The following is a 23,373-nucleotide window of genomic DNA, read 5'->3' as shown; positions in this document are numbered from 1 at the left end:
AGGTTTTTAAAAAAAATTTTTTTAAATAGAGTATTAAATCACTGCCATGTTTGGATTTCATATGATGTATTATAAAGTGTTGTGGCAGTTATATTTTAAAATGCAAATATTTACCAAGTGCCAGAAGTCACATCCCTCACAACTTTTAAAATTTACATAAGGGAGTTCCTGTTGTGGCTCAGCAGGAACAAACCCGACTAACATCCATGAGGTTGTGGGGTCAATCCCTGGCCACGCTCAGTGGGTTAAGGATCCAGCGTTGCTGTGAGCTGTGCTGTAGGTCGCAGCAGTGGCTCAGATCTGGCGTCGCTGTGGCTGTGGTGTAGGCTGGCAGCTGCAGCTCTGATTCAACCCCTAGCCTGGGAACTTCCATATGCCACAGGCTCTAAAAAGCACAACAAACAAAAACTTGCATAAAAAATATTAGATGTCAACTTAAAAATGTGCAAGAGATACATAATTTTTCACAATTGAGGGGGCATACCTAGAGCAAAAGGCCTTTCCAACCCCAGCCTGATGGTCCCCTGCCCCTTGACTCGCACCCTCTCCTGGAGGGAAGCAGGGATGGAGGCCAGGAGGAAGGCGGCCTTGACTGTGGCCCGGTCTACACTTCCCTCAGACTCCAGAACCTCGGCCTTTGGGACAGGCCGTGGTCTGCTGGGGGGCTGCACCCCTCCTCCACGGGGAATGATGCTGCCTTCGGTAGGGGAGGAGGGGCAGAAAATCGGCCTGGGTGAACCAAAAAGGACAGATGTGCAGGCTCAGGTGGAGAGGGAGCCCCGGCCCTAGGCCAGGGTAAGAGTCTCTGCAAACAAGCATGGACCCAGCCCCCCATCCTTGGCCCACAGCACCCCTTCACCTGACGGGAGGCCGTGTATCCACAGAGGCATGGTTTATTTCATAGACAGCAGAGATGGTATTTCTGAAGGGGAAGCTGAAGCCCAGTCTCAGGTGGGGGCAGAGGGATTAGTTCCAATCACCGAAGACGTGCCTTGGTGCCCCACTCCTTCTCCCAGCCCGTCCCCACGCCTCTCCCCGCTTCATCCTGCACTGTGTATCTGGCTGGTCCAAGACCGTACAGCTGCCCTGGCAGCATCTTCCTCCCACCCGCCCCTCCCCAAGGCCCTGAATCTGTGCATTAGGCTGAGAAGAGGTCTCTCAGGAAAGGGAGCAGCATCCCTCCAAAGGCCCAAGGGGCAGGAGGACAGGGTCAGGGGTGAGTGTAGGTGAGGCTCCTCTAGGTGAGAGTCCCAGGGACGAAGCCAGAGGAATGAATCCCTTACTCCAGCGGCTATGCTTCCCTCCAACTGCAGAGGGCGCCACCGAGCGCAGAGGCAGAAGGCAGGGCATGGGGCCAACCTTTACCCTGCTGCCAGTGGGAAGACCCTGGTGGTGAGAGGGGCAGAGGAGCCCCAGGTCTGCCAGGAAATAGCTGTGTGACTTGGGCAGGCCCTCCCTGATGCTGGGCCTCAGTCTCCTCATCTGTGAACAGGGCTACAGTGAGGATCCAGTGAGAAAGGCTGGTGTGGGTAGAGGCCTGAAGACTGGTGACCCGCTCTTCACCCCCGGCTTCCTGTGACTTCTCCCCTGGCTTCCTGGGGACCCAGCTGGCCCTGGTTCCCGAGAGCCCCTTGGGCTGTGGCACGGCCTCTCTCCTGCCAGCCTGGAGAGCTGGTCCTCCCCTCTCTGTGCCGCCACCGGGGCCTGTGGCGAAAGGCGCTGGAGGAGGATGAGGAGGCCGTCCCGAGGGTGAGGTGACGGGCGAGGTGGGGGCACGGAGGGGTCATACGGCGGCCGTCTGCTTGATGCTGTGGAAGCTGATCCGCGTGGGTGACGTGGGGATGGACATGGCCCGGGCCACAGGCACTCGGAGGGAGTGATGGTCCTGCCAGCGGTGCCACCTCTTCCTCACAGCCGCGCGCACCTGCAGGGGAGGGGGAGGCTCAGCTGGGCCCTCGGAGGCCAGTCCTGGGGTCAGGGACAGTCCCCTCGCCTGCTCCCTGCCCTTGTAGGGCCGTCAGGGGAGGCTGGGGTGGTCCCTCTGCTTGTCACCCTCACACTCAGGGGCAGGCCGGGTCCAAAAGCGGGGTCCTTCTCCCCATGCTGTTGGCCTTTGCAGCTCGGGGCTCCTCTCTGCGGCCTCTCTCAAGGCCCCTCCTTCCTCACCTCTCTCGTGGTCCCCCCAGCGGTTCTCTGGGACATGCTGCCTTCCCTGCCCCGACTTGCTCCGCCACCTCGCGTCTACAGTGGGACCAGAGGACCCAGCTTCACGGCTCGGCCCCTCGCGCTCTCCCAGGCGCTGGCCAAGTGTGTGCTCCATTCCACGCTTGGCCGGCATCCCTGTCCCTCCTGAAAGGCTTCTCACCTCCTCTGCCGCCCTGACCTCTCCACCTCCTGAAAGACCCGCCTGGCTTACCATAGTGCCCAGCTGAATTAGAAAGCGGCTCATTTAGGAGTTCCCGTCGTGGCTCAGTGGTTAACGAATCCGACTAGGAACCATGAGGTTGCGGGTTCGGTCCCTGGCCTTGCTCAGTGGGTCAAGGATCTGGCGTTGCCATGAGCTGTGGTGTAGGTTGCAGACGAGGCTCGGATCCTGCGTTGCTGTGGCTCTGGTGTAGGCTGGTGGCTACAGCTCCGATTCGACCCCTAGCCTGGGAATCTCCATTTGCCGCGGGAGCGGCCCAAGAAATGGCAAAAAGACAAAAAAGAAACCGGCTCATTTAGAAACACCGGTCGTCACTGGGACTGTTCTCTGCTCATTTATGCGGCAACGGAAGGATTTTTCTGCAGAATGGATCCCGTTCCCCACGTGCTAGCCTGGCACATGGCTGGACGGAGTAAGAGTCCGTAGGCATTCATGGTTAGCAGCTCCGCGGTCCCTGCGCTCCGGCCCGTGCTGGGCTCCTCTGCTGGACTGTCCCCTCCGGCGTCTACTTTAATCCACAGAGACCCAGGCGTGCAGACCCCGCCCCCGCCCTGTGCACAGGAGGGTGAAGGGACCTCAGGGTGGCACTGGCATTTCTCTGGGATGATTGGAAGCCCTCAGGCCCTGGGGGCTGTCTGCCCTTTGCCCCAGGACCCGCTGTGTGTCATCCCCCACCACAGGCCTGACTGGGCATCTCCCCCGTGTCGGCCATGCTACGATTCTGCACTAGGCCTCGTGAGCTAACCAGGCTTCGCCAGAGCCTGGCTCCCTGGAACCCACGCGGAGGTGCGTGGTCTTCTCTGTGGCGGTGGGGGATGGGAGAGGAGGCACAGGTGTCTTTCTGCTCCCTGGGTCCATGAGAGCCTGATGGCCAGCTCATCCCTGACCCGCTCCTGGAGAGCATGCTTCTGTCGCCACCCGTGTTTTGGCTTCCCTCTTCTGAGAGACCCTGCGGCCTGGGCTCCTGCCCACCCGCTCTCCGAGGGCACTGTGGGGAGCCTGCAGGTTGTTTCTAGCCTGCAAAGTTGATCTTCTAAGCAGGTTGGAGTCCCTCAGGCAGAACTCCTGCCTCCCCAAAGCGGAGGGGTTTCTCCAGCCTTCTCCCCCACTTCTCCGGAGCAGAGTGGAGCAGAGTTGGGAACTCCCAAAAGGCCAGGGTGGGGGGAGGCTCCCCTCAAACTGCCCTGGAGGGGGGTCTGAGGATCTCAGAGCCAGGCCGCCCCGGGCCGGGTGTCGTACCTCTCCATTGAAGAAGCAGTAGAAGACAGACACGAAGAAACCCTGGGAAGGAAGAGAGGAGTCAGTGACCCGCTCGGGGAGCCGCTCTGCCTGGGGGCGGGGCTGGGGCAGGGACCAGATGGCTTGGATCTGGGTGGGCACCCCCATCACGAAGCAGGGGTACCAGGACCCACTGCGAGTGACAGGCGGCCGTGGCGCATCCTCAGAGCGAGGGCTGGGTGGGCGGTAGGCGTGACGGGGCTGGGGCCCGGGTTCAAGGCGTGCACGGCTTTGAGTGTGCCAGCCGCAGGTGGAGACGCCTGTGGCCCCCCCTGGCCGTGCGCCCCACCTGGAATGACTGCAGGAAGGAGTTGAAATAGATGAACACGATCTGCGACAGCTCGTCCTCCCCGGGGCTGACGAAGAAGAGCATGTAGGTGATGCCCAGAAGGGGCAGGAGGACCAGGGTGGCCTTCACCGCCTTCCTGGGGGGGGGAAGAGGGTGACAAGACCCGTCTGAGCCCACCCTGCAGACGGGACCTCACGGGCTGGTGTTTCTTCGGGAGCCGGAGCGAGCCCTCGGGGCGAGGACCCAGACAGCCCTGCCCGGAGGTGGGGCGTGGCCCGGATGGCGCCTCCCTCCTCCCCTGCAGGGCGTCGAGGCCGCATCGCTCACCTGTACTGGATTGTCTCCGAGGTGGTGGAGGCTCGTAACTTTGTCATTAGGATCCTGACGATGTTGAACAGAAAGATAAAATTGATCTGGAGGGAGGGGGCAGGGAGGGAAAAAGGAAGGACCCGAGGTGAGGATGAGCTGCGAGGCGGCCACCTCCCCTGGGAACCCACTGAACCCCACGTCCCACGCACACACCTGTCCCTCCCCAGTCACGCCAGCACCCTCCTGGGCCTCAAGGCCTCTGCTCCTCTCTTGTCAGGACAGGCAGGTACCCCACTCACTCAGTTCCCTGTCACCCGAGGGCTCCAGGGGCTGCCTCTCCACCCCAAGACCCGAGGGAGGAAAAGCAGCCTTGGAGGCAGTGACCCAGGGCACAAAGGCCCCTCCTTCCCGAGGCAGGACTCCTCAGAAAGTCCCTTAAGCCCCTGCCCTTCCCAGGGACACCACCGGGGCTGGGCCTAGAGCTCTGCCCAGCTCTTCCTCCTCTGCTGCAGGGCCCCCACTTGTCAACTGGGGGCGTCCCTGAGGACAGCCTCGCCCGGGTGGAGCGGACCTGGCCAAATGGAATGATGGATGACCCGGCTGCCGGGAGGACTGACTCATCTCTCACCACGCATCCCATGCGCTCAGGAAAATTCTAGAACCTTTGCAGACACTCCTGAGGCAACGGAGATGAAACGGCTGTGGGGCTGACTCCAAGACTTATTATCTTTGTTCCAAGCCTTCTGCGACATTAGAGCCTGCTGCCCCCAGCCTCAGCCCAGGACCAGCCTCATGCTGCTGTGGTCCCGGTGTGTGTGCAAGTGTCGGCCTGGCAGTGCGCCTGCGTGCGGCCCTCTAACGCTCCATGCAGGTCTGGGCTCTGCGCTTGTGTAAGCATTTGTCTCAGAGTGTGTGGGCGTGTGAGCGTGCCTCTGGGAACATGGATATGCCTGGGTCTCTCTTCACCCATCACCAGGGGCAGGCAGATAGGAAAGTGAGGGTGGTGGGCCTGACACCGTGGGGGTCTCTCTCAAGAAAGTGCCCATGACTCAGAGGGAGATACATATTAGCCCAGCGTGTCTGCTGGCTCATGTGTGTGCACAGGTGTGAACACGTGTGCACATACCCCTTCCAGATCCTGGTCCTGACTCCATCATTTCTTAAGCCTCCTAAGTTCTGGATCCAGGGTGGGAGTTTGGGGACATAGGCAGACATCACAGGAAGACATGCCTGTGGCCTCTGGATCACCCCTAAGCTTGACGATGCTCAGCGGACCAAGGCAGGGGGCAGACTCCTCCTCAGCCACAGCCTGCTGCTCTTGTGACCACAGTGTCACCGCCTGGTGACCCTGCAGGGAGGGCTGGGATGGGAAGCCTTCAGCCAGGGCTGCCCATGGTCTGCCGTGCCTTGCTTCTAGCTCCTGGGTTTCTGGTATATTTTCTTGGATCATAAAGTCATCTTAACGCATAGGGCAGTCCTAATTTTTTCATACGAGTGATACAAAATCCTTGACCTTTTCTGATTCTTCCTGACTTCTCTGAGAGCAGAGGCAGTTGGAATCAAAAGAGATTCTCATTTCTGCCACATTTCCCTGCATTAAATCTCATACGCCCATCATCCATGAACTCACTAACCAATTCACTCAATTATCTACCCACTCTCATCCGTTTGTCCATCATCCATTAATCCGTTCATCCAAATATTACTCAACCATCCATTCATTGATTTATCTACCCATGCACTCACTCGTTTATTTAACGTGTAACATCCATCCACTCCCCCATCCATCCAGGCATCTACTCAACATTCCATTGAGGGACCCACCTGTCCAGTCAATAAGCACCTGCCGAGCACCTCTGGGCTACAGGACCCTGTTCTATGCACTGAGGCGAGAGCAGGGACAGGGACTAGAGTGCAGGGCCTGGGACCCGAGGCCTGATGCCCTCTACTCCCCCCTGTGCAGCCCCAAAGTCACTCTTCCCTTTCGGGATCGGTTCCCAGCCTCCTCTATGTCACTGCATTTCCTCTCTCTTTCTCCCACGGCGCCACCTCAGCCCACATGAAGCTCTCCAGCTCTCCCCTCTCTGTCCCCCCCGCCAATCTCAGCTCTTCAGTGAGCACTGGCTACTGTACCCTGATCTTGTTCAGCCTGGTCTCTGATTTCATTCATCCATTCGCTCACTCATTCATTCACTGAATCTACCTGCCATGTACCAGGGCTCTGAGCCTGGCACCAGTGATGGCAGTGGACACGGCTGACCCAGGTTCTGCTGGCAGAAGGCTTGTGGTCTGGGGTTCAGGGGCACTGCCTCTTTCTTAAGGGGCCAGAAAGGCCTGGAAATGGTACATGAGTTGAGAACTAAATGGAGATGGGGGATTGTGCTGGAAGGAGAAAGAAGGCCAGGGGCGAAGGTCCTGGGGTGGGGGAGATAGAGCCCCTCCTCCTCCTCCAACAACCCCTGCAGGGCCCTCCCAGCCCAGAATGGTCTCAGGGCAGCTAAGGGCTCCAGTTAGGAATTGAGGGGGAGGGGGTGTGGAGTAAAAGGTAAGGCCAGACCTTCTGGAGGAGCCTCCCAAGAAGCCCACCCTTGCATCATCCGGCCCATTCTTCCTGGTGCTCATGCTGACAGCTCACACCCCCACTGGCAGGTGAGTTCCTTGGGGGAGCCAGTTTCACCCCTCATCAGTCTCTGGGCTGGAGAGTACCCCTGCCTGATCAGGGCTCAGCCTCGTGTGGTAGGTATCCGGCCACTGTGCAATCTGACTGGGGGTCTAGCGTTACACGAACTGGAGGCGGGGGCGTGGAGAGGGGCGGGTGGTGGGTCCTGGCCCTGGGCCTCCAAGCCTGTCTTCCTTTCTGCTCATTTCCTCACTGCTGTCCGACATCTCTGCCCAGGCCGGCCTTCCTTGGCCGGGTCCCAGGTTCTCCAGAAGCCCTTTCCCTCCGGGGCAGGCGCTCATCAGCCGGTGGGGAGTGGATGGGTCTCGTGGGGTTTCCATTCACACGGGGGCAGGGGGTAGTGATTCACTGCAGCTGGCACTCCAAGGACAATGCCATCCCCCCACCCCCACCCCCACCCCCACTGACAGCTGACAAGGACAGGCTTCTGCCTCTGAAATGAATGGAACCCTGATGGTGGAATTTCAGGCTGTGGATAAAAAAACCTCCCTAGTCATCTCTGGTTCATATACATCACGGACACGCCAAAGATGGGGGCCAAATGAATCCCAGAGGATGCCACAAAAGGGGGGAGAGCAAGGAAATAAAAAGAGATAAACAGGAATTGTCTCCAAGGTAGACCAAAGAACCCCCCACGAGGCACCTGCTGCGTGCAAGGGGATGGCACTCCCTCTCCAGCTTCCCACAAGGAGTGGGGAGCCCTTTAAGGAAGCTGGTGCATACAGGAGCCTGAAATTACCAAGCCTGAAATAAGTCTTACGTAAACGCCAAGCTCTTATGGGGCTTTTGTGTAAATGTCTCTTTTTTTTAACGTATGATATATAATGGGTTCGTTGGTGCAGCACGCAGCCTCTGCTTCACCTCTACCTTAATTAAAGCTCGTGCTGGATTAAAAACATGGTGGCAATTATAGTTTAGATGTGAATACATTTGGCGAAGGGCGGGGAGCTGCACAAGGAACAATTGCTCATTACACTGAGTGCCACCCCACTGCTCCAGGCTGGGGGCGGTGGGCTGGGCCCTGGAGGGGGTCGCTGCGGGCGGAGGGAGATCTAAGTCGGGGCTGAACAGAATCCTACAGACCCTTCTCCTGCCCCCAGCTGGCCCCTCGCCTGGATGTCTCAGCACTGCACCTGGCAAGGGGTTGTCAGGTGTCGGAGGCGCTAGAAATCTGCCGTTATTCAGACCCATTCGCTGCCCAAAGAAAGCACCTGAGGGCCAGCGAGGGGAAGGAGCTGCATCAGGGTGTGGAGAGAGGGGAAGGGGGAGCTGGGGCCGGGGGCCAGGCAGTGGGGGTGGCGGGTACAGAGTGTGTGCTGGGGGGCAGCAGGGGGGCGGCACTCCAGGCCACATCTTTTGCCAGCATCTCTGCTGGGTGGGTCCTCTGCTGTCCTCCTGGTGCCCAGCCCTGGCCCAATTCCCAGTGGGCACTTACCAGGAGCACGAGGATGATGGGGCCCTGGTAAATGTAGTCCACCAGGTCGCCGGGCTCCTTGCCGAACCAGCACCTGCAAAGAGGGGGTGGCTGTAAATAGCCCGGTGAGCCACAGCCTGGGGACTACTGCAGACTGGGGACCAGAGTTCTCTAGCTTGACCCTTTCTGAGACCCGATTTCCATGGCTGCTCACTCCCCAAAAGCCTGGGTGGACAGCCCTAGCTGCCCTGACCACTCTGATTCACCCCTGAGCTGCCTCTTGCCCGACATGGACAGTCTGGTCTGCCAGGCAGATTGAGGCAGGCCCCGGGGCTCCTCCTCCTCCCCATGCCCCCACCCCACCCCACCCCAGACGGCTGGGCCTTGGGCTGGACATGCTGGAGGCTCATGAATAGAGAGCTGGGCTCCCCCTCGCTGGCCCAGTGCCCAACCACCCATATCACCTGTTCCCGCACTGCTTAGACCTGCCGCTCGTTGTGCCAGGCACTCAGCTGCACAAAGCAGGAGCCTTCTCCCGGTAGATCCCTGGCTTCATTCACCCTGGGAAGGGGGGCTGCTGCTACTAGAGTCTTGGTAATTCTCTGGAAATGCTAAGGGATGGAAAAGCTTCAGGGTCTGGGGGAGGCTGACCCAGGACCCAGTCTGGCCCTTCCCGCAATTCCACTGGACCTCATGAAGGCCACACAGACTTCAGGAAATTCTGACTGTGTCCTCTGCAGCCTCAGAGGGCATCCAGTGCCCGCTGCCTCAGGTATGAATCTCCCCTGTGGCCTCCCAGCACCAGAGTTTCTGTTCTTTGCTTGAATGCCCCCTTTGACAGGAAGCTCACTACCTCTCAGGGCAGCCCTCTCACTCTCAGGCAGCTTTTATCATTAGAAGCTTTCTAATGGGCTCCTGGACCCCATCCATTCTTGTCCCTGTCCCCAAATCCCATTTGCCCTCTCCAGCCTCAGAGACCACTTTAAGATTTGTATAGAGAGATTGTCGTTCCCTGTCCCTTCTCAGCTGGTGGCACCCAATTTCCCAGCCACTCCTTGGATGACCCACAGCCAGAGTTGCCATTATTTGGGCTGAGACTCAATAGTTTAAAGTTTCTGATGCAGAGAGGGTCCCAGAATGGGGCACTGCTCTCCAGGCAGAGACAGGGATGCCGGAATGAAACAAGTGCCCATGGCCTTGGCCTGGGCATCTATGAGAGGCTCAGTGCCACAGCCTTGGATGTACTCTGGGCTAAAAGCCAGGAGCCCTTGGCCTCATCCATGTACCCCAGGCCAGACTTGCCACAACCAGCTCCAGGAGGAGGCCTTGCCAAAGGCCAAGGGGGTCATGCCTTGCGTGTTGAAAGGAAACACAATTCCTAACTCAATTCAACCAAGTTGATTTGACACCTACCACAGGAGTGCCTCTGGGTGCCTGGGGGAAATTTTTTTCAATTTAAGGATGAAGGAAAAGTGACTCTTTCCTGCTGAGGCTGCAATTCCTGCCCTTGGCTTAGCTGGAACTCATGGCTGACCTGTCCTAATATCGCTCTGACCCCTGTGGCTGGCCCGTCCTACTCACTGTTTATTCTCATAGTAGAGCTTGCCAATGGCCCAGGCGATGATGATGGGGCAGGGGACGCCTGAAAGAAGGACAGACACAGCTGTAGTGGACAGACAGACGGTCAGGAGCCCCTCTTGTAGAACCCAGGGTAGAGGGGGACCACCAGGGGCTAGGGTCATGTTTCCAATCCATTCCACCTGCAGGCCATCCATGATCCCAGGGGGTCCTGTCCCCTGATTTTGCCCCTTCTCCTTTCCCCACTCTCAGCCATCCCTTGCAAGCAGGTCAGAGAGATGAGGGGATGGCATGATTTTCTGAGATATTTTTGGTTAGAGAAACGGAGCTGGCCAGCGTCTCTTGTGAAGCCAGGGACACTGGTCTCTGAATTAGCCACCCCAGACAAAAAAAGGGAGGGCTATTTGTGGAATGTCCTTTTGGAGGGACTGTTGGCTTCTTTCTCGCCAGCATGGAGGGGAGTGGCTGCATCCTTGGACGGTCCTGAGGATGGCAGCCAGGAATGTGGTCCATCCTGGAACCCAAGATGAAGGGAGGTGACCCTGTGAGCTGTCTCCTCCCCAGGAGGCCCTGCAGATCCCCCGGGACCCTCACACCATCCAATGAAGAGGAAGAGCCACTTGCGCAGGCGCTCGGTGGAGTAGGTCATGACGATGGCCGTGTGCAGGTAGCAGCCCTCGGCGAACATCCAGAAGAAGTTGGTCACCACGAAGTAGTTGAAGACGGTGGTGATGCAGCGGCACCAGACCTGCAGGAGGCAGGCAGCAGTCAGCGGCCGCCTGGGGCCAAGGCCCGTGTGCGCAGCCCAGGGGATGATGGAGGGGAGGGGGTTTTAGTTGGGTCATGGACACGGCATTAAATACCGTCGGATCTCAGTCTGGGATGCTTCCTCCTTCATCGTTTCTCTTTCACTTTTTAGATTAAATTGAGGCTCCCTGGTACCAGGGTATCTGACATGCCCCCTAGTGCCTCCTAATCTCTCTTTTTCATAAAGAGACGGGGAGTCTGGGTCTGAGATCTCTGCAGGCAGATGCGAGAAGTGGACGGCACTGTTGTCTTTTCACCATCGTTTTTTTGAGGGTCCCCTTCAATTCACAGCAAGTCAGATTGGTTTCCACGTAGAAACAGGATATGAAATTTCATGTAGGAAAAAAGTAGCCAGTTGATGAACAGACAATTGTTACAGAAATAGCACCGGGTCTGCCAAAGCGAGCGCCGCTGTGGAGGTGATGCTCCTGAATTTCTAGGTTTACGAGATTCTGGGCCGAGTGTGGTGACCTCTGTCTCCGAAGGGAGGCGCGCGACCTCCAGGACCCTGGCAAGGGGCCGTACCTCTCTGAACCTGGAGGTGGAGGTGGCAGAGGCAGGCACCAGGAAATGAATGGTGCTGCCATTTGCCTTCTCGGGTGAAGGGAATTTGTCCCTGTCCCCCTGAGCGGGACGGCTGCCCCTCCCTCAAAGGGGAGACTGTGCAGGCAGAGGTCAGGCCTGCCCAGAGCCACAGTGGGCCACAGCCAGGTCTGGTCTCAAGCCAGAGGTCCTCTTGAGAAACTCTGCTTGGCCATCTTTCCCAGGGCCTCATGCCCAGGACACCCTCAGAGCTGAGCTTGGGACGTGGGGAAAGGTAGGTGGCCAGAGAAGCCCAGTGATGGGGAGCTGACGGCCCCCGTGGACATCTCAGCCCCTCTCTGTTCCGCCCTGACTGCCTTGGTTGTCAGATAATCTATCAGCCGAGCTGATCACAGCCTCCACAGCGTCCCCCCACAGTCCCAGCCCTGATCTTGGGCCCCATGTGGCGGTCCCTCTCCTCTCTTCCGAGACGGTCCTGCTGTGCTGAGTCCTGAAAGATCCCCTCCTCCCAACCCTGCCTTTTCGACACATTAATGATGCCTTATCAGTACAAGCCAACACTGGGTGGCAGGGCACGTCAAACTGGATTGAGTTCCACTGGTGCTAGGCAGGGCTCAATGTTGAGCCAAGTTCAGGGTCAAACCAGGCTGGGCATGCGCTCCTGTTCAGCCATCCAAAGACAATGTATTGAGCAGTAGCTAATATTGGGCCAAAGAGCTCTGTACATGGCCCCATTCTAGGCTCTGGTTTGATGACTTAGACATAGTGCAACAGCAGTTGACATGAATCTGGGGTGGCCAGCTCAAGATCCTGCTGGCCTAGATGCAGAGGGCATCATGATAGCATCACTTAACCTCTCTCAGCCTCAGCTTCCATGTCTGTATAATAAGGCGGGCGGAGGGGGGGAGTCCCTATAGGGCCTCTCATTGAAATTAAGTGAGATAAAGCTTAACAGAGATTGATTTTAGCCTCCTTTTCCCTAAGGGATCTTTGGGAGGGGCTGAATTCACATGATGGGGAGGGGAATAGGATAAACCAAAGTCTGGTGTCAGGTTGGTGCTGCTCCCAAGACCCTGGCCGGGACCCCATTTCCCCATCCCTGGCTCAGGAGGGACACTGATTGGGTGGGGGGAGCTCAGATGCAGGTCTGCACCTGGGGACTCGGCAAGGGAGGGACCCCCCGGCCAGAGCCCAGAGCCCCCCAGCCCCAGCCCCAAACCTCCACCCAGGACCTCGTTGCTCTCATGCACTTCATGGTCAATGAGCTGCAGCAGGAACCACAGGACATTTCGCAGGATAAAGGTGGCGATGAGGTTCCAGTGAATCACGTTCCGCAGACAGCGGATGCTCCTGCGGGAGGCCCAGGTCAGGGGTCAGCTGGCACAGGCTGCACCTGGGGTCAGAGCTCAGCTGGGGCAAGGGTCAGGGGCCAGTTGGGGTCAGGGGCCATGGGTGTCCCACCATGAGGCCAGGGAGAAACCCAGCCTGGGGCGAAGGTAGGGCTGTACCAGGAGCCAAATTCCCAATCTTGGTGGCCACAGTTGGGTCTCCCAGAACCAGTCAGTTACCCTTCTGCCTCCTGCAAGCCTGCCAGGGGTCAGTGCCCAGGCTCCCCCCACCCAAACCCCCTCTGTCCACTGGCTCCAGGGCCCCTGGTGTGGAGGTGAGAATGTCTGGGTGAGGTGAAGGGGATGCTACGGGTGAGGCCAGGGAAAAAGCAGGGTGGGATGAACTCACCGCAGGGCCAGGAAAAGCAGGAAGGCGGCCACGAGGGCTGCCACAGACACGCAGTGGCCCAGGTAGTTGACAACGAGGGCTATGCGGTAGTGCAAGTCGTACTTCCTCTGCTGGAGACACAGACAGACACTCGGGCAGATGGAGGCTTGTGGCATGTGAAGGGTGGGACCAGGCACTCTAGCAACGGCTGCCCCGTGTGTCCCGACCTCGGGGGCAGAAGAGGCTGCAAGTGTCATGACTACGCCTGGCTCCCAGAGCTCTCTCCTGTCAGCCTGTGGCTCTCGGTCTCAGCGGCTGTGGCCAGGCCTTCCCACGTGCAATTTCGGGGCAGATCTGGACACCAGGTATTCTGACCTCTGCCAGAGGTGTGGGTATGTAGATCCTATTTTATTTTTGATTCTGGAATGGGAGTTGCTACACCCGTGCTTTGTCTCAGCTCACACCTAGTGGGCTGAGCGATGAAAGGTACACTGATTTCTATCTCTGGGACTCAGTTTTGACATCTGTACCACACAGCTAACCTACAGTCTCAGAAGCAGTGACCTGTGGCAGGTCTGCCCCGTGGGTGTGGCAATGAGGTGGTGTTTTATCTGCGGAGATTTTAAGAACAATTTTAAGACCAATATTAAATGTCTTTTGGGGGGCTGCTCCTGCAGCATGTGGAAGTTCCTGGGCCAGGGATGGAACTCGTACTGCATCAGAGACCCAGGCTGCTGCAGTGACACCGCCAGATCTTTAACCCATTGCACCATGAAAGCACTCTAGTCTGCTTCTTATTGTCACCACACTCCAGCAATGCTAAGCAGAGGCAGTGATGAAGCACTCCTTCCTGTGGGGGCGCAGACTACCCCCAACCCCACCCCGTGTTGGTTTTGCCGCTGCTCAGAGCAGCGATGAGATGAGGAGGTGGGGGAAGAGGGCTGGAGGGGGGTCTTCTCTCCACTATGATCTGTTCCACTTGCTACTCAACCCTCACTGCAGACCCCCTGTGGCTCACATTTCCTAGAATCCCTTTCTAAAGATAGACAAATATTTTTCCTCTGAACTTGGGCTTCTTTGGGGGACAAGTTCCAGCCCCACTGGGGGCCTGTAATGGGCCACTGAGGAGGGAGATGGAGGTGGGACGTACCGTTTGGGGTCAGGAATGAGGTGTCACTTCAACGAGGAGTAAGCCGGAGCTGCAGGCAATGTGGACTCCAGTTCCAGAGCAGGGGGCGTGGGGGGGGGGACTCTGGGGAGATCTGAGTGGGATCCAGCTTCCTGTGGGGATTGTCCTACTGGGGGTGGCACTAGTTTCCATGTGGAGTCATAGAATCAGAATGTCAGACTGGGAAACAGGCCCAGACAAGGAAGGATGTCACACAGCCTTGTTAGACATTGGGACACTGGTTACACGGTCATTCTCTTCTTGCATCATGGGCCACCTTGCCCGTGTCCTCCACTGGCCGAGCTCTCTCCAAGGCGGGGCTCCCTGTTCCCCACCTCCACCCCATCAGTATCACTGAGCGCAGGCAGGACGTGGGGGCAGGGACAAGAGGTGCAAGAAGAAGGAGCAGATGACACCAGGACTGGTTCTGTTCCCTTGGGGATCCTCTGATCTGAGTCCCTCTTCCTGTACCAGGACCAGGGGCCGGGCAGGTGGAGACCACTCACCTTATCATCCAAAATGGGCTCGCACTGGGAGTAGTTGATGCGTGAGGCCCACGTCCCATTCTCCAAGCATTCTCGGTAGGCATTGCCTATGAAAGATGCCAAGCGCCAAGAGGCGGGTCACTCCCCTCCTCAAGAACACTCCCTGGCGCCCACAGGATAAGGTCTGTACGTCTCAGCCCCTCTAGGATGGGAACTTGAACGCATGTCTGAAGGGGCAAGTGAAAGTCATGAATGTGAAATTGCACAGAGGGCTTATCACCCCGGGCAGCTAAAAGGCGTGATTAAGCCCATGTTTGATACGATCTTTGACTAGCCTTTTGTACACTTTCTTTATTTTGTTCAAAACCAGAGCCCATCGTGAGCCCCCACTCACGGCTGAAGATGCACCGCTTTCAGTGAGCTGAATCACTGCCATCCTTCTCGTAATCATTTTATGCTCACAGATCCATACTTTCCCCACCAGCATCAGCACTTGCATTTACATAATAGCCACCGTTTACATAGCATGTGTTTGCCGCATTCCAGGTCCTCTTCCAACTGCTTTGTTTACATCTGCCTATTCAACCCTCATGGCAATCCTAAGGAGTAGGTACAATATTAACCCCCCCCCCTTTTTGGTCTTTTTTTTTTTTTTTTTCTTTTTGCTGTTTCTTTGGGCCACTCCCGCGGCATATGGAGATTCCCAGGCTAGGGGTCCAATCGGAGCTGTAGCCGCCAGCCTACGCCAGAGCCACAGTAACGGGGGATCCGAGCCGCGTCTGCAACCTACACGACAGCTCACAGCAACACCAGATCCTTAACCCACTGAGCAAGGACAGGGATTGAACCTACATCCTCATGGATGCCAGTCAGATTCATTTCTGCTGAGCCACGACCAATATTAACCCTTTACATAGATGAGGAAACTGAGGCCCAAGGAGATTAAGCCACTTGCCAAGGATGTAAAGATGAGAAGATTCAAGCCCAGAGATTCTGGCTTCAGGGTTTGTGTTCTTAACCCCTCGGCTAGGGGGCAGTGGTACACAGGAAGGACCACAATTTGGGGAAACAGGGCAGTGCTGCTGACCTTGAGCTGTGGCTGCCTAGAAGACCACTATGGGATCTCTTAATGCTGGGAACCTGCCTCTGTGTTAAAGTTGGAATGTGACATGGAAAAAGACATTTCAGAGCATCAGTGTCTAATGTACAAAAGCGTATATTTTTTGTTTTTTGTTTTTGCTTTTTAGGGCTGCAGGTGCAGCATACGGAAATTCCCAGGCTAGGGGTCGAATCAGAGCTGTAGCTGCTGGCCTACACCACAGCCACAGCGATGTGGGATCTGAGCTGTGTCTGTGACCTACACCACAGCTCATGGCAATGCCAGATTCTTAACGCACTTAGTGAGGCCAGGGGTTGAACTCACGTCCTCTTGGATACTTGTTGAATTCGTTTCTGCTGCACCACAACAGGGACTCCAAAAATCACGGGTTTTATTGAAGGGGGATGTAAGAAGTTCAAAGAATGCTTATACTTTCTTTAAATCCAAGTTTGACTATCAAGGCCTAGCTCCTTAAGCCACCCTCTCCAGGTAAGCCACCATCGCCTTCAGGTAGGAGGAGCCCCTTGCTCCGGATAACTCCAAAGCCCTTTGCCAGCCACTGCTCAGCATTTGGTCGTGTATGTACCTTCCCTCCCCCTCCTACTTACAAATTCTAAATGATCTATTGTTCAGCGGTGATTTGTACCAGGGTTCTGCTCTCTGGCTAATGGGCAGTTGTTTGTGGATTTTTCTTTGGGGCTTATGTTAGAATCACAACATAAAGCTAATTAAAATAGATAGTTCACAAAGCACAGAGTCACGGAGCTGGAGGGGGGACTTTGATTGTTTCTAAAAGCAATGAGTTCTGAAATAATTGAGTTACTTAAAAAATCCACTTCCGTTGTGCTGACAGTGAGTTAAAAGCCAGGGATTATTAAAGAGCACTTGCCGAAGAGCAGAAACAGTGGGGGGGATTCTATTAGCCTAATTGCTTTTTAATTTGGTGCGCTGAGGTCGTGGATTTTTCGTATTTGGGATTGTTACCAGCCTATTCCTGCCTTCTGGGCCTGTCAGGTGTCCTCTGGCGGGCCACGCTGAGCCGGGTGTGAGTCAGTCAGGCCAATGCCAGTCTGACGAGGACTCTGACTCCAGGGTGTGGACAACAGCTTCTTGCCTCCGACCATGGCACTTAATTCCCCTTGTGGGTTTTCTTCCTCTCCAGGGCTGTTTTCCTATGGAAAGGTTGTATGCTCCCCCCCCCAGCCCCACCCCCGTCCCCTTTGGCTCTGCCTGTAACATGCAGAAGTTCCTGGGCCAGGGACAGAACCCAGGCCATAGCAGTGAGCTGAGCAGTGACATGGGCTCCTTAACCTGCGGAGCCATCAGGGAACTTCTAGAAAGGCTGTCTGTTAGGAGAATGTGATGCGTAGGGTCAGTGATGCTATGGAACTAAAGGACAGAATACAAGGTGAACCGAAAGGACACATGAAAAGGCATCTTGGTGGGGGGGTGCTTTTGTAAAATGAATAATCCCTCCCTGACAGGGGTTTGGAGTCCCTCTCAACAGGCCTGTGTGAGGTGAGACAGACCCTGATCCTGGCTCTGGTTCAAAGGGCAGAAAAATTTATCTTCTGTGGATGAGTTCACAGATCTTATCCAGCTTTCCTGAAGTTCGGTGCTAAGCTCCTTCCTCCAGGAAGGCCTCTTTGATTACTCCTACCTTACTCCTGAGCCTCCTCCAATGCCCCACCCTGCCATCCCCTTCAGTCCTGACAGCCTGAGCCCCACACCCCACACCCCACACCCCAGCCCTTGCTCGTGACCTGACCTGAGTTGTTCAGGTGTGTGAGTCTGGCCTCTCTGATCAGTGCGGGGCTCCCTGAGGACAGGGCCTCAGAGCACGCATTTCCCAAGTATGATATCTTGTGGTGGTGCTGACCACTGGGTGGGCTTGTGGACAGGAAGGGGTCAGGATAGAGATGCTGCAGATCTGGGACCCTTCTGGTCCCTTACATCAAGCCCTTGGGGTACCAAGCTCTGTGGATTTTGCCCCCTCTTTCTTTTTCTGAAGTCCACCCTGGCTCCTGCCCACACCTCCACCCCCTCTCCGGTCATCTTGCCTGGACTGGCACAACAGACTCCATCTTGCCTCCCTGCTTCATCTCTTGCTCCCATTGACTCTCTATCCTCTACTCCATTGCCAGAGAGATTATGTTGATTTCTGATTCAAAGCCATCAGCAGCTTCTTATTGCTCTTGGGAATAAGGTCCAACATTCTTGGTATGCTTTTCAAGGCTCTCGATACTTGGGCCCCAGTCGCACTGTCCTGACCCATCTCCATCACTCCACATGGCAGACGACAGTGGCACTAGCAGGCCTGGCACACACACGGCTCCATGTGGAACCACGCCTTGAAACACACTGCTCACTTTCACCACGACCCACTGACAAACTCCTACCGATCTTTCAACCTTCGGCTCAAATGCCACCTCCTCCTGGGGGCTTCCCTAACCCCAAAAGTATTGAGCTAGCTCTTCTTTTTCCCTCTAAATACCTCCTCTGCATCTTCCCATCTCTCGAGACATAGGCCTTCACATGCTATTGCTCTTGAACCACAGCAACACATCCATCTCATATCACATCCAGTACCCACACCCCTCTCATATTACTGAATCATTGCACAAAGTGACATTCATCTTGACCACAGCGCTACTATTTTTCTTTCTGTTCTTTTCTAATGAACTATATTTACTTTATGTACAAATGCTAGTCACGACCCACCACATTTACTTCACAATCCACAATTGTACTCCCTAAGTTTGAAAAAGAAAAATCTCTTTTAAAGCATATGCCATAATTCACTATGGGCTTCATCTCTTTGGAATTGATCCTTCTTTTCTTTGCTACTGAACTTGAGCTCCCAGGGGGGCAGACAAGTAGGCAGAAACCATATTGGAGTCAACAGCTTCCCCACCGCCCAGGAGTGAGCCATCGAGTACACGTGGGCTGAATCAAATTGGCTCAGGCTTGCTGAAACCTTGGAAAGCAGGGTCTGAGATGTGGGATGTAGTGGCAAGAGGGGGCAATGCCTGGGAAGGAGGCTCTGGCTACAGACACTGGGTACCAGGGGACTGGAAGACAGATGTTCATAGCGCTTCTAGGGAGCTGGCTAATGAGGACATGGAGCCCTCATGCACAGCCTTGGACAAGACAGTAAGAGTCCCCCCCCACCTCCTGGAAACCACAGGAAGATGGGCACAGCAAGTCTGAGGGCAGGTGGTCAGGGCAGAATTGTGGGGTGGGTGCCTGTTACCACAGCAACGCAGGTGCCCCTGCTGAAGATCGATGCCGGTGGTGTGCAGTCTAGCCTGCCAGGGGCAGCGGGGTCTGGAAGATGCAGGCAAGGTCTTCTCTTCCAGGGCTCTGTGCTCTGGGAAGCCTGGCCCCTGCAGTGTGCCAGGACTCTGCCCCCAGAGTGGTGCTGGTCTGCTGGAAGCCCCATTACAATGGGCTCCCCATTTCAGAGGCTCACACTTTGATATGAGTTTCTGGAGCCTGGCTGGGAGGAGAGGCAAGCCTACATTCTAGCCTTAGTTTTGTCTCTGGCTGATTAAGTGACTTTGGTTCAATCCTGTCCCTCTTGGCTTCAGTTTTCCCCACTCAGAAAAAGTAATGTAAACTGCTTCTCATTGATGCTATTGGCATCTCAGGTGGGTCAAGTATTTGTTGCAGGGTCTTTTCAATCCACTAAATGCCAGTAGTACCCTCAAGCCATTGTGACAACCCCAAACATCTATACATCACTTTTAAGCACTCCCTAGGTCAGCATGTCTATCCCTGATAGTCAAAGTGGTGACACATGGCAGATGTGGACCACGAGGGACCACTCTTGGTGGGAGTTAGGAAGGAGAGAGCACAAGAGGTAGGGGATGAGTGGGGCTGTGGTGGAGGGACAACAACGGGGTCACGGATGTCTGGAAAGAAAGTGACAAGAAGTGAGGGTGGGAAGACGCTGGCAGGAGATGGGAAGGGCCAGAAGCAGTAGTTCCTGAAGGAATGAGGTCCCTGAAGCTTTCGGTACCATGGACAGCAGAACAATCGCACTCCCCACTTCCCACCACAAATGCAGGTGGGGACCTTGGGAAGCTCCCAAGATCAAACACCCCCGCCCCCACAACCTGCCCAAGGCTGTGGGCCCAGCCCAAGAAGGTCAAACTAATCCACACCCCTCTTCAAGGCCCAGCTTCAGTCCTAGTTCCTCCAGGTGCCTCCAGGATGGCTCCAGCCCCTGGAGGGCTCAGCTAGCTTAGCTCATGCTGGGTCGGGAAGGTTCTCTCACTGATTTCTTCTGAGTCGTGCTTTCCCAGCTATCTGCGGGGGGTGGGAGGAGGTTGGGCAAGGCTCAGGTCACCCTCTCCTCTGGTCCTTTCTTAAAGGCTACCCACAGCTGAGCACACAGGAGCTCAGGATGGACCAAGGTGGTGCAGTTGTTGAGGTGACTGGGGAACTCCAATTGAGAATGAGAGGCTCCGAGTGAGCCAAGAGGACGGTCTGTCCCCTCGGATGCCCAGCCTCTGCCATGCGGCATGGCAAATGCAAAACAGAACCACATGCAGGAGGCATCTCGAGTCTCACGCTCATGCTGCAGGTAGGCTGAGCCCCACTGCCAGAACTGCTGACATGGTAAGTCCATCACGTCATGGGGTGGGGGCGTCGGTCTGAAGTAGCACATCTAGCATCCTCTAGATTCCAGGCAAGAAGGGCATTGGAAGCTGAGGCAGCAGGAATCTCCTTGGGAACTTAAAAGGGGGAGGCAACTGGAGCTCCTCAGCAGGTTAAGGACCTGACATCTCTGTGAGGATGCGGATTCAATCCCTGGCCTTGCTCAGCTTGCCACGAGCTGCAGCACAGGTTGCAGATACGGCTCAGATCTGGCTGTTGCTGTGGCTGTGGCATCGGTTGGCAGCTGCAGCTCAGATTCCACTCCCGCCTGAGAACGTCCAGATGCTGCAGGTGTGGCCTTAAAAAGAGAAACAAAAGAGGGGGAGGCAACTTTTCCCTCATTTGGTTTAAAGAATCCCGAGGAGGGAGAGGTGTGCCCAGGGTCACCAGCAATGAAGAGGCAGAACTAGTTCTCTCTCCCCGGGACACTTTCTCATGGGAGACCCTGGAGTCAGAGTTTCTAGAAGGGAGAGGCTCTCCAGCTACCCTGTGTTCCAGAAGACAGTTGTGTCACCCCTGCTGTGTCCTAGCCACTTAGGGTCCGGACCCCCAGATCGGAAAATGCCTGAGGGGCCCCATATCCCGGCTCAGGCCCCTCACTGCCTCTCCCTGGAGCTGGACCACTCCAGACCCAGCCATCTCCTTCTCGTCTGGCTTGGGGCCCTGCTGGAAAGCTCTGACCTTCACCTTAGGTCACTTTTCTTACCCTTTGTGGGAAAAATCTACGACCTGGACCAGGCAGTGGACAGGACAAATTTCTTTTCACCTCCAATTAAAAGACCATTTAAGAAAACATAGCCCAGCCATCGTGCCAACAGCACTGTTTTCCTGAGCTTCCCAAACAAGGTGTGTCTCCCTGAGTTAACATTCCTGCATGGCTCTGGTGCTGCTGCAGCTAACTAGGCGGGTGTGCTCTGGGGCCCAGCTTGAGGGTTCCTGTCCTGATCCAGATGGGATTACAGCTCCCTCGTGGGGGTGGAGGTGGGGGCAGCTGGTGGCGCTCACCCAAGCTCAGAACCAACCACTCAAGTGCGAAACCAGTCTGCTGGGCTGAGAGACAGGGAATCTGCCATCATCAACCCAGTCATCCGGTTGGGAAGGGCCTCCCCAGGGCCATCTGCTTGTGACATCTGGGACGAGAGAAGGGAACTTCCTTCCCATTTCTTCAGTGTTGCGTGGACACTGCTCTCCAGGCCCCACTGTCCACTCTGGATGTCCCAAAGCCTTCCGCTCCCTGTTTCCCAAGGGCTTTTCAGCCACGATACGCTTCCATCCTTGAGTAGGCATGGCAGGTAAATGTCTACACTAACGGCAGACAGTGAGGAAGCTGAGTCAGGAGGCACAAAGCGGTTCAGTGGAGACCACGCTGGGCCCAGGAAAAAGGGAAGAGGTGTGATGGGGTGAGAGCCCTGGCCTCCCCCAGGAAGGGGCAAGTGGGAGGAGGAGGCTGCCCCCTGCTCCGGCCTCTGTTGGCAGGGCTTCCTCCTTCCGGTCATCCCTAGCAACGCTCGTCACCATGACGCTGCCTGCAGAGGGAGGAGAGAAGGACCCCGGCGCAGAGGCTGCTGTGGAGCAGAGGACGTCAGGGGAAGGGGGCCACGAGGACTCATCCAGCTCACTGCCCACCTCCCACAGAGAGACTGAAGCCCAAAGAGGAGAAGAACCTGACCAGAAGCGAGACACACAGAATTAGAACTGGCTTCCCTAGATTCTACGACCTGATGGCAGTGGCGGGGGGGAGGTCTGAAGACATCTCTGGCTGGCAGAATCCTATATCCTCCTGTGAACACAGGGCTCTCCAGGGCCCACGGGGCTGCTTCTCTCCAGAGGCTTTTGGGGATCAGACCCTCTAAGTATAGACAGGCTGCTGCCTCCTAAGACATCACCCAGAGACCCTAGAAGTGCAGTGCCTCTCAGGGGTGACAGAAGGCCACGGCACCCCAGAATGAGGAAAGCCTTCCTTGGCGTGAGTGGGACCCTCAAGGACACGATCCCAGGATGTGACTACTCAGACCCCAGACCACCCTCTACCTGCCTTGTTGAAAATAGCCCAGCTGTGCATGGGGAGCCGAGGCAGCGTTGTCTCCCAGCCATGACAGGGGCCCATGCGGTCAGTACACAGATAAGGAAACCTCGGCTTGGATGGGGTGGGCCTGCCCATTACTCAGGGAGTCACAGCACAGCCAGGACTTAGATGGGCTCAGGTGAAGCTGGATCTGGGCTCCTCTTGCTCTTACGCACCCCAAGCCCCACCTCTGCGGATACAGTAAAAGGAAATCCCGGCCAGACTCTAGAGCACCTGCTTTGAGGTGGGTGAACTGCATGTGCGGCCCTTTGGGGTGGTCTCTGAGAGTCACAGAGAGGGGGTGGCGCTTTGCTGTGGAGGTGCCAGGGCCTGCTGGTATTGCCAGGGCTGTAGGCAGAAGTGGGCAAAGAAGGATGCTGCAGCCTCTGACTTCATGAGCAGGAGGGAGGGGAGGACAGGGACAAGGTCAGCGTTCCCAGTCAATCTGGATTCAGATTTAAAACATCAAGCAGCATCCTTCCAGAGTATTCTAGTCCTTTCTCATGATGCTATGGACTAGCAATGGGGGCTCTAATGCTAACAGAATTGAGGCCTATGATCTGGCATTCAAGGTCTCCATAACCTGGCCTCTGTTCCCTCTACCCACCTCGCCTCCCCACCTCTGTTCCCACGCTCCCTTCCACCCGACACATCACTGGCCCAATTTTCCAAGGCCCTGTTCCACAGCACCTCCTCCATGAAGTCTTCCCAGCTTGCCTCCCTCTCCCCTCTTTTGTAATCAACCATCTCCCACGTACTCCTGCAGCCTGGGTTGTGCTATTTCAATGAAGAGCATATATCAAAAAGTTCTCTTTTGGGAGTTCCTGTTGTGCCTCAGTGGTAATGAAACTGACT

At 56.2% G+C, this 23,373-nt stretch overlaps 1 protein-coding gene across 25 annotated transcripts in view; it reads right to left on the bottom strand.

Annotated features, from left to right (window-relative positions):
* Positions 1-877: 877 nt before the first annotated feature.
* The window catches only part of CRHR2 (corticotropin releasing hormone receptor 2), a 43,787-nt gene continuing 21,291 nt past the window's right edge, over positions 878-23,373 (bottom strand). For 3 of the 25 annotated variants that reach the window (XR_014833107.1, XR_014833101.1, XR_014833112.1), the window contains 10 exons: positions 14,714-14,799; positions 13,061-13,170; positions 10,837-12,673; positions 10,568-10,721; positions 9,977-10,037; positions 8,417-8,489; positions 4,320-4,405; positions 3,993-4,128; positions 3,665-3,706; positions 878-1,924 (listed from right to left, as the gene is read on the bottom strand). Coding sequence is in view for 10 of the 25 variants with exons in the window: in XM_085004753.1 (XP_084860879.1) it covers positions 1,560-1,924; positions 3,665-3,706; positions 3,993-4,128; positions 4,320-4,373; positions 8,417-8,489; positions 9,977-10,037; positions 10,568-10,721; positions 12,556-12,673; positions 13,061-13,170; positions 14,714-14,799 (1,199 nt within the window). In the remaining 15 variants the exon portion in view is untranslated. 25 annotated transcript variants of the gene reach the window in all.

The sequence above is a fragment of the Sus scrofa genome, chromosome 18 (assembly GCF_054392235.1).
Source record: "Sus scrofa isolate SSC_HxYL_T2T_F1_AM1 chromosome 18, Sscrofa_HxYL_maternal_Yorkshire_Landrace_v2.0, whole genome shotgun sequence".
NCBI lineage: Eukaryota > Metazoa > Chordata > Mammalia > Artiodactyla > Suidae > Sus > Sus scrofa.
The sequence above is the reverse complement of the archived record's forward strand: the minus strand, read 5'-3'. Positions and strand labels throughout refer to the sequence as shown.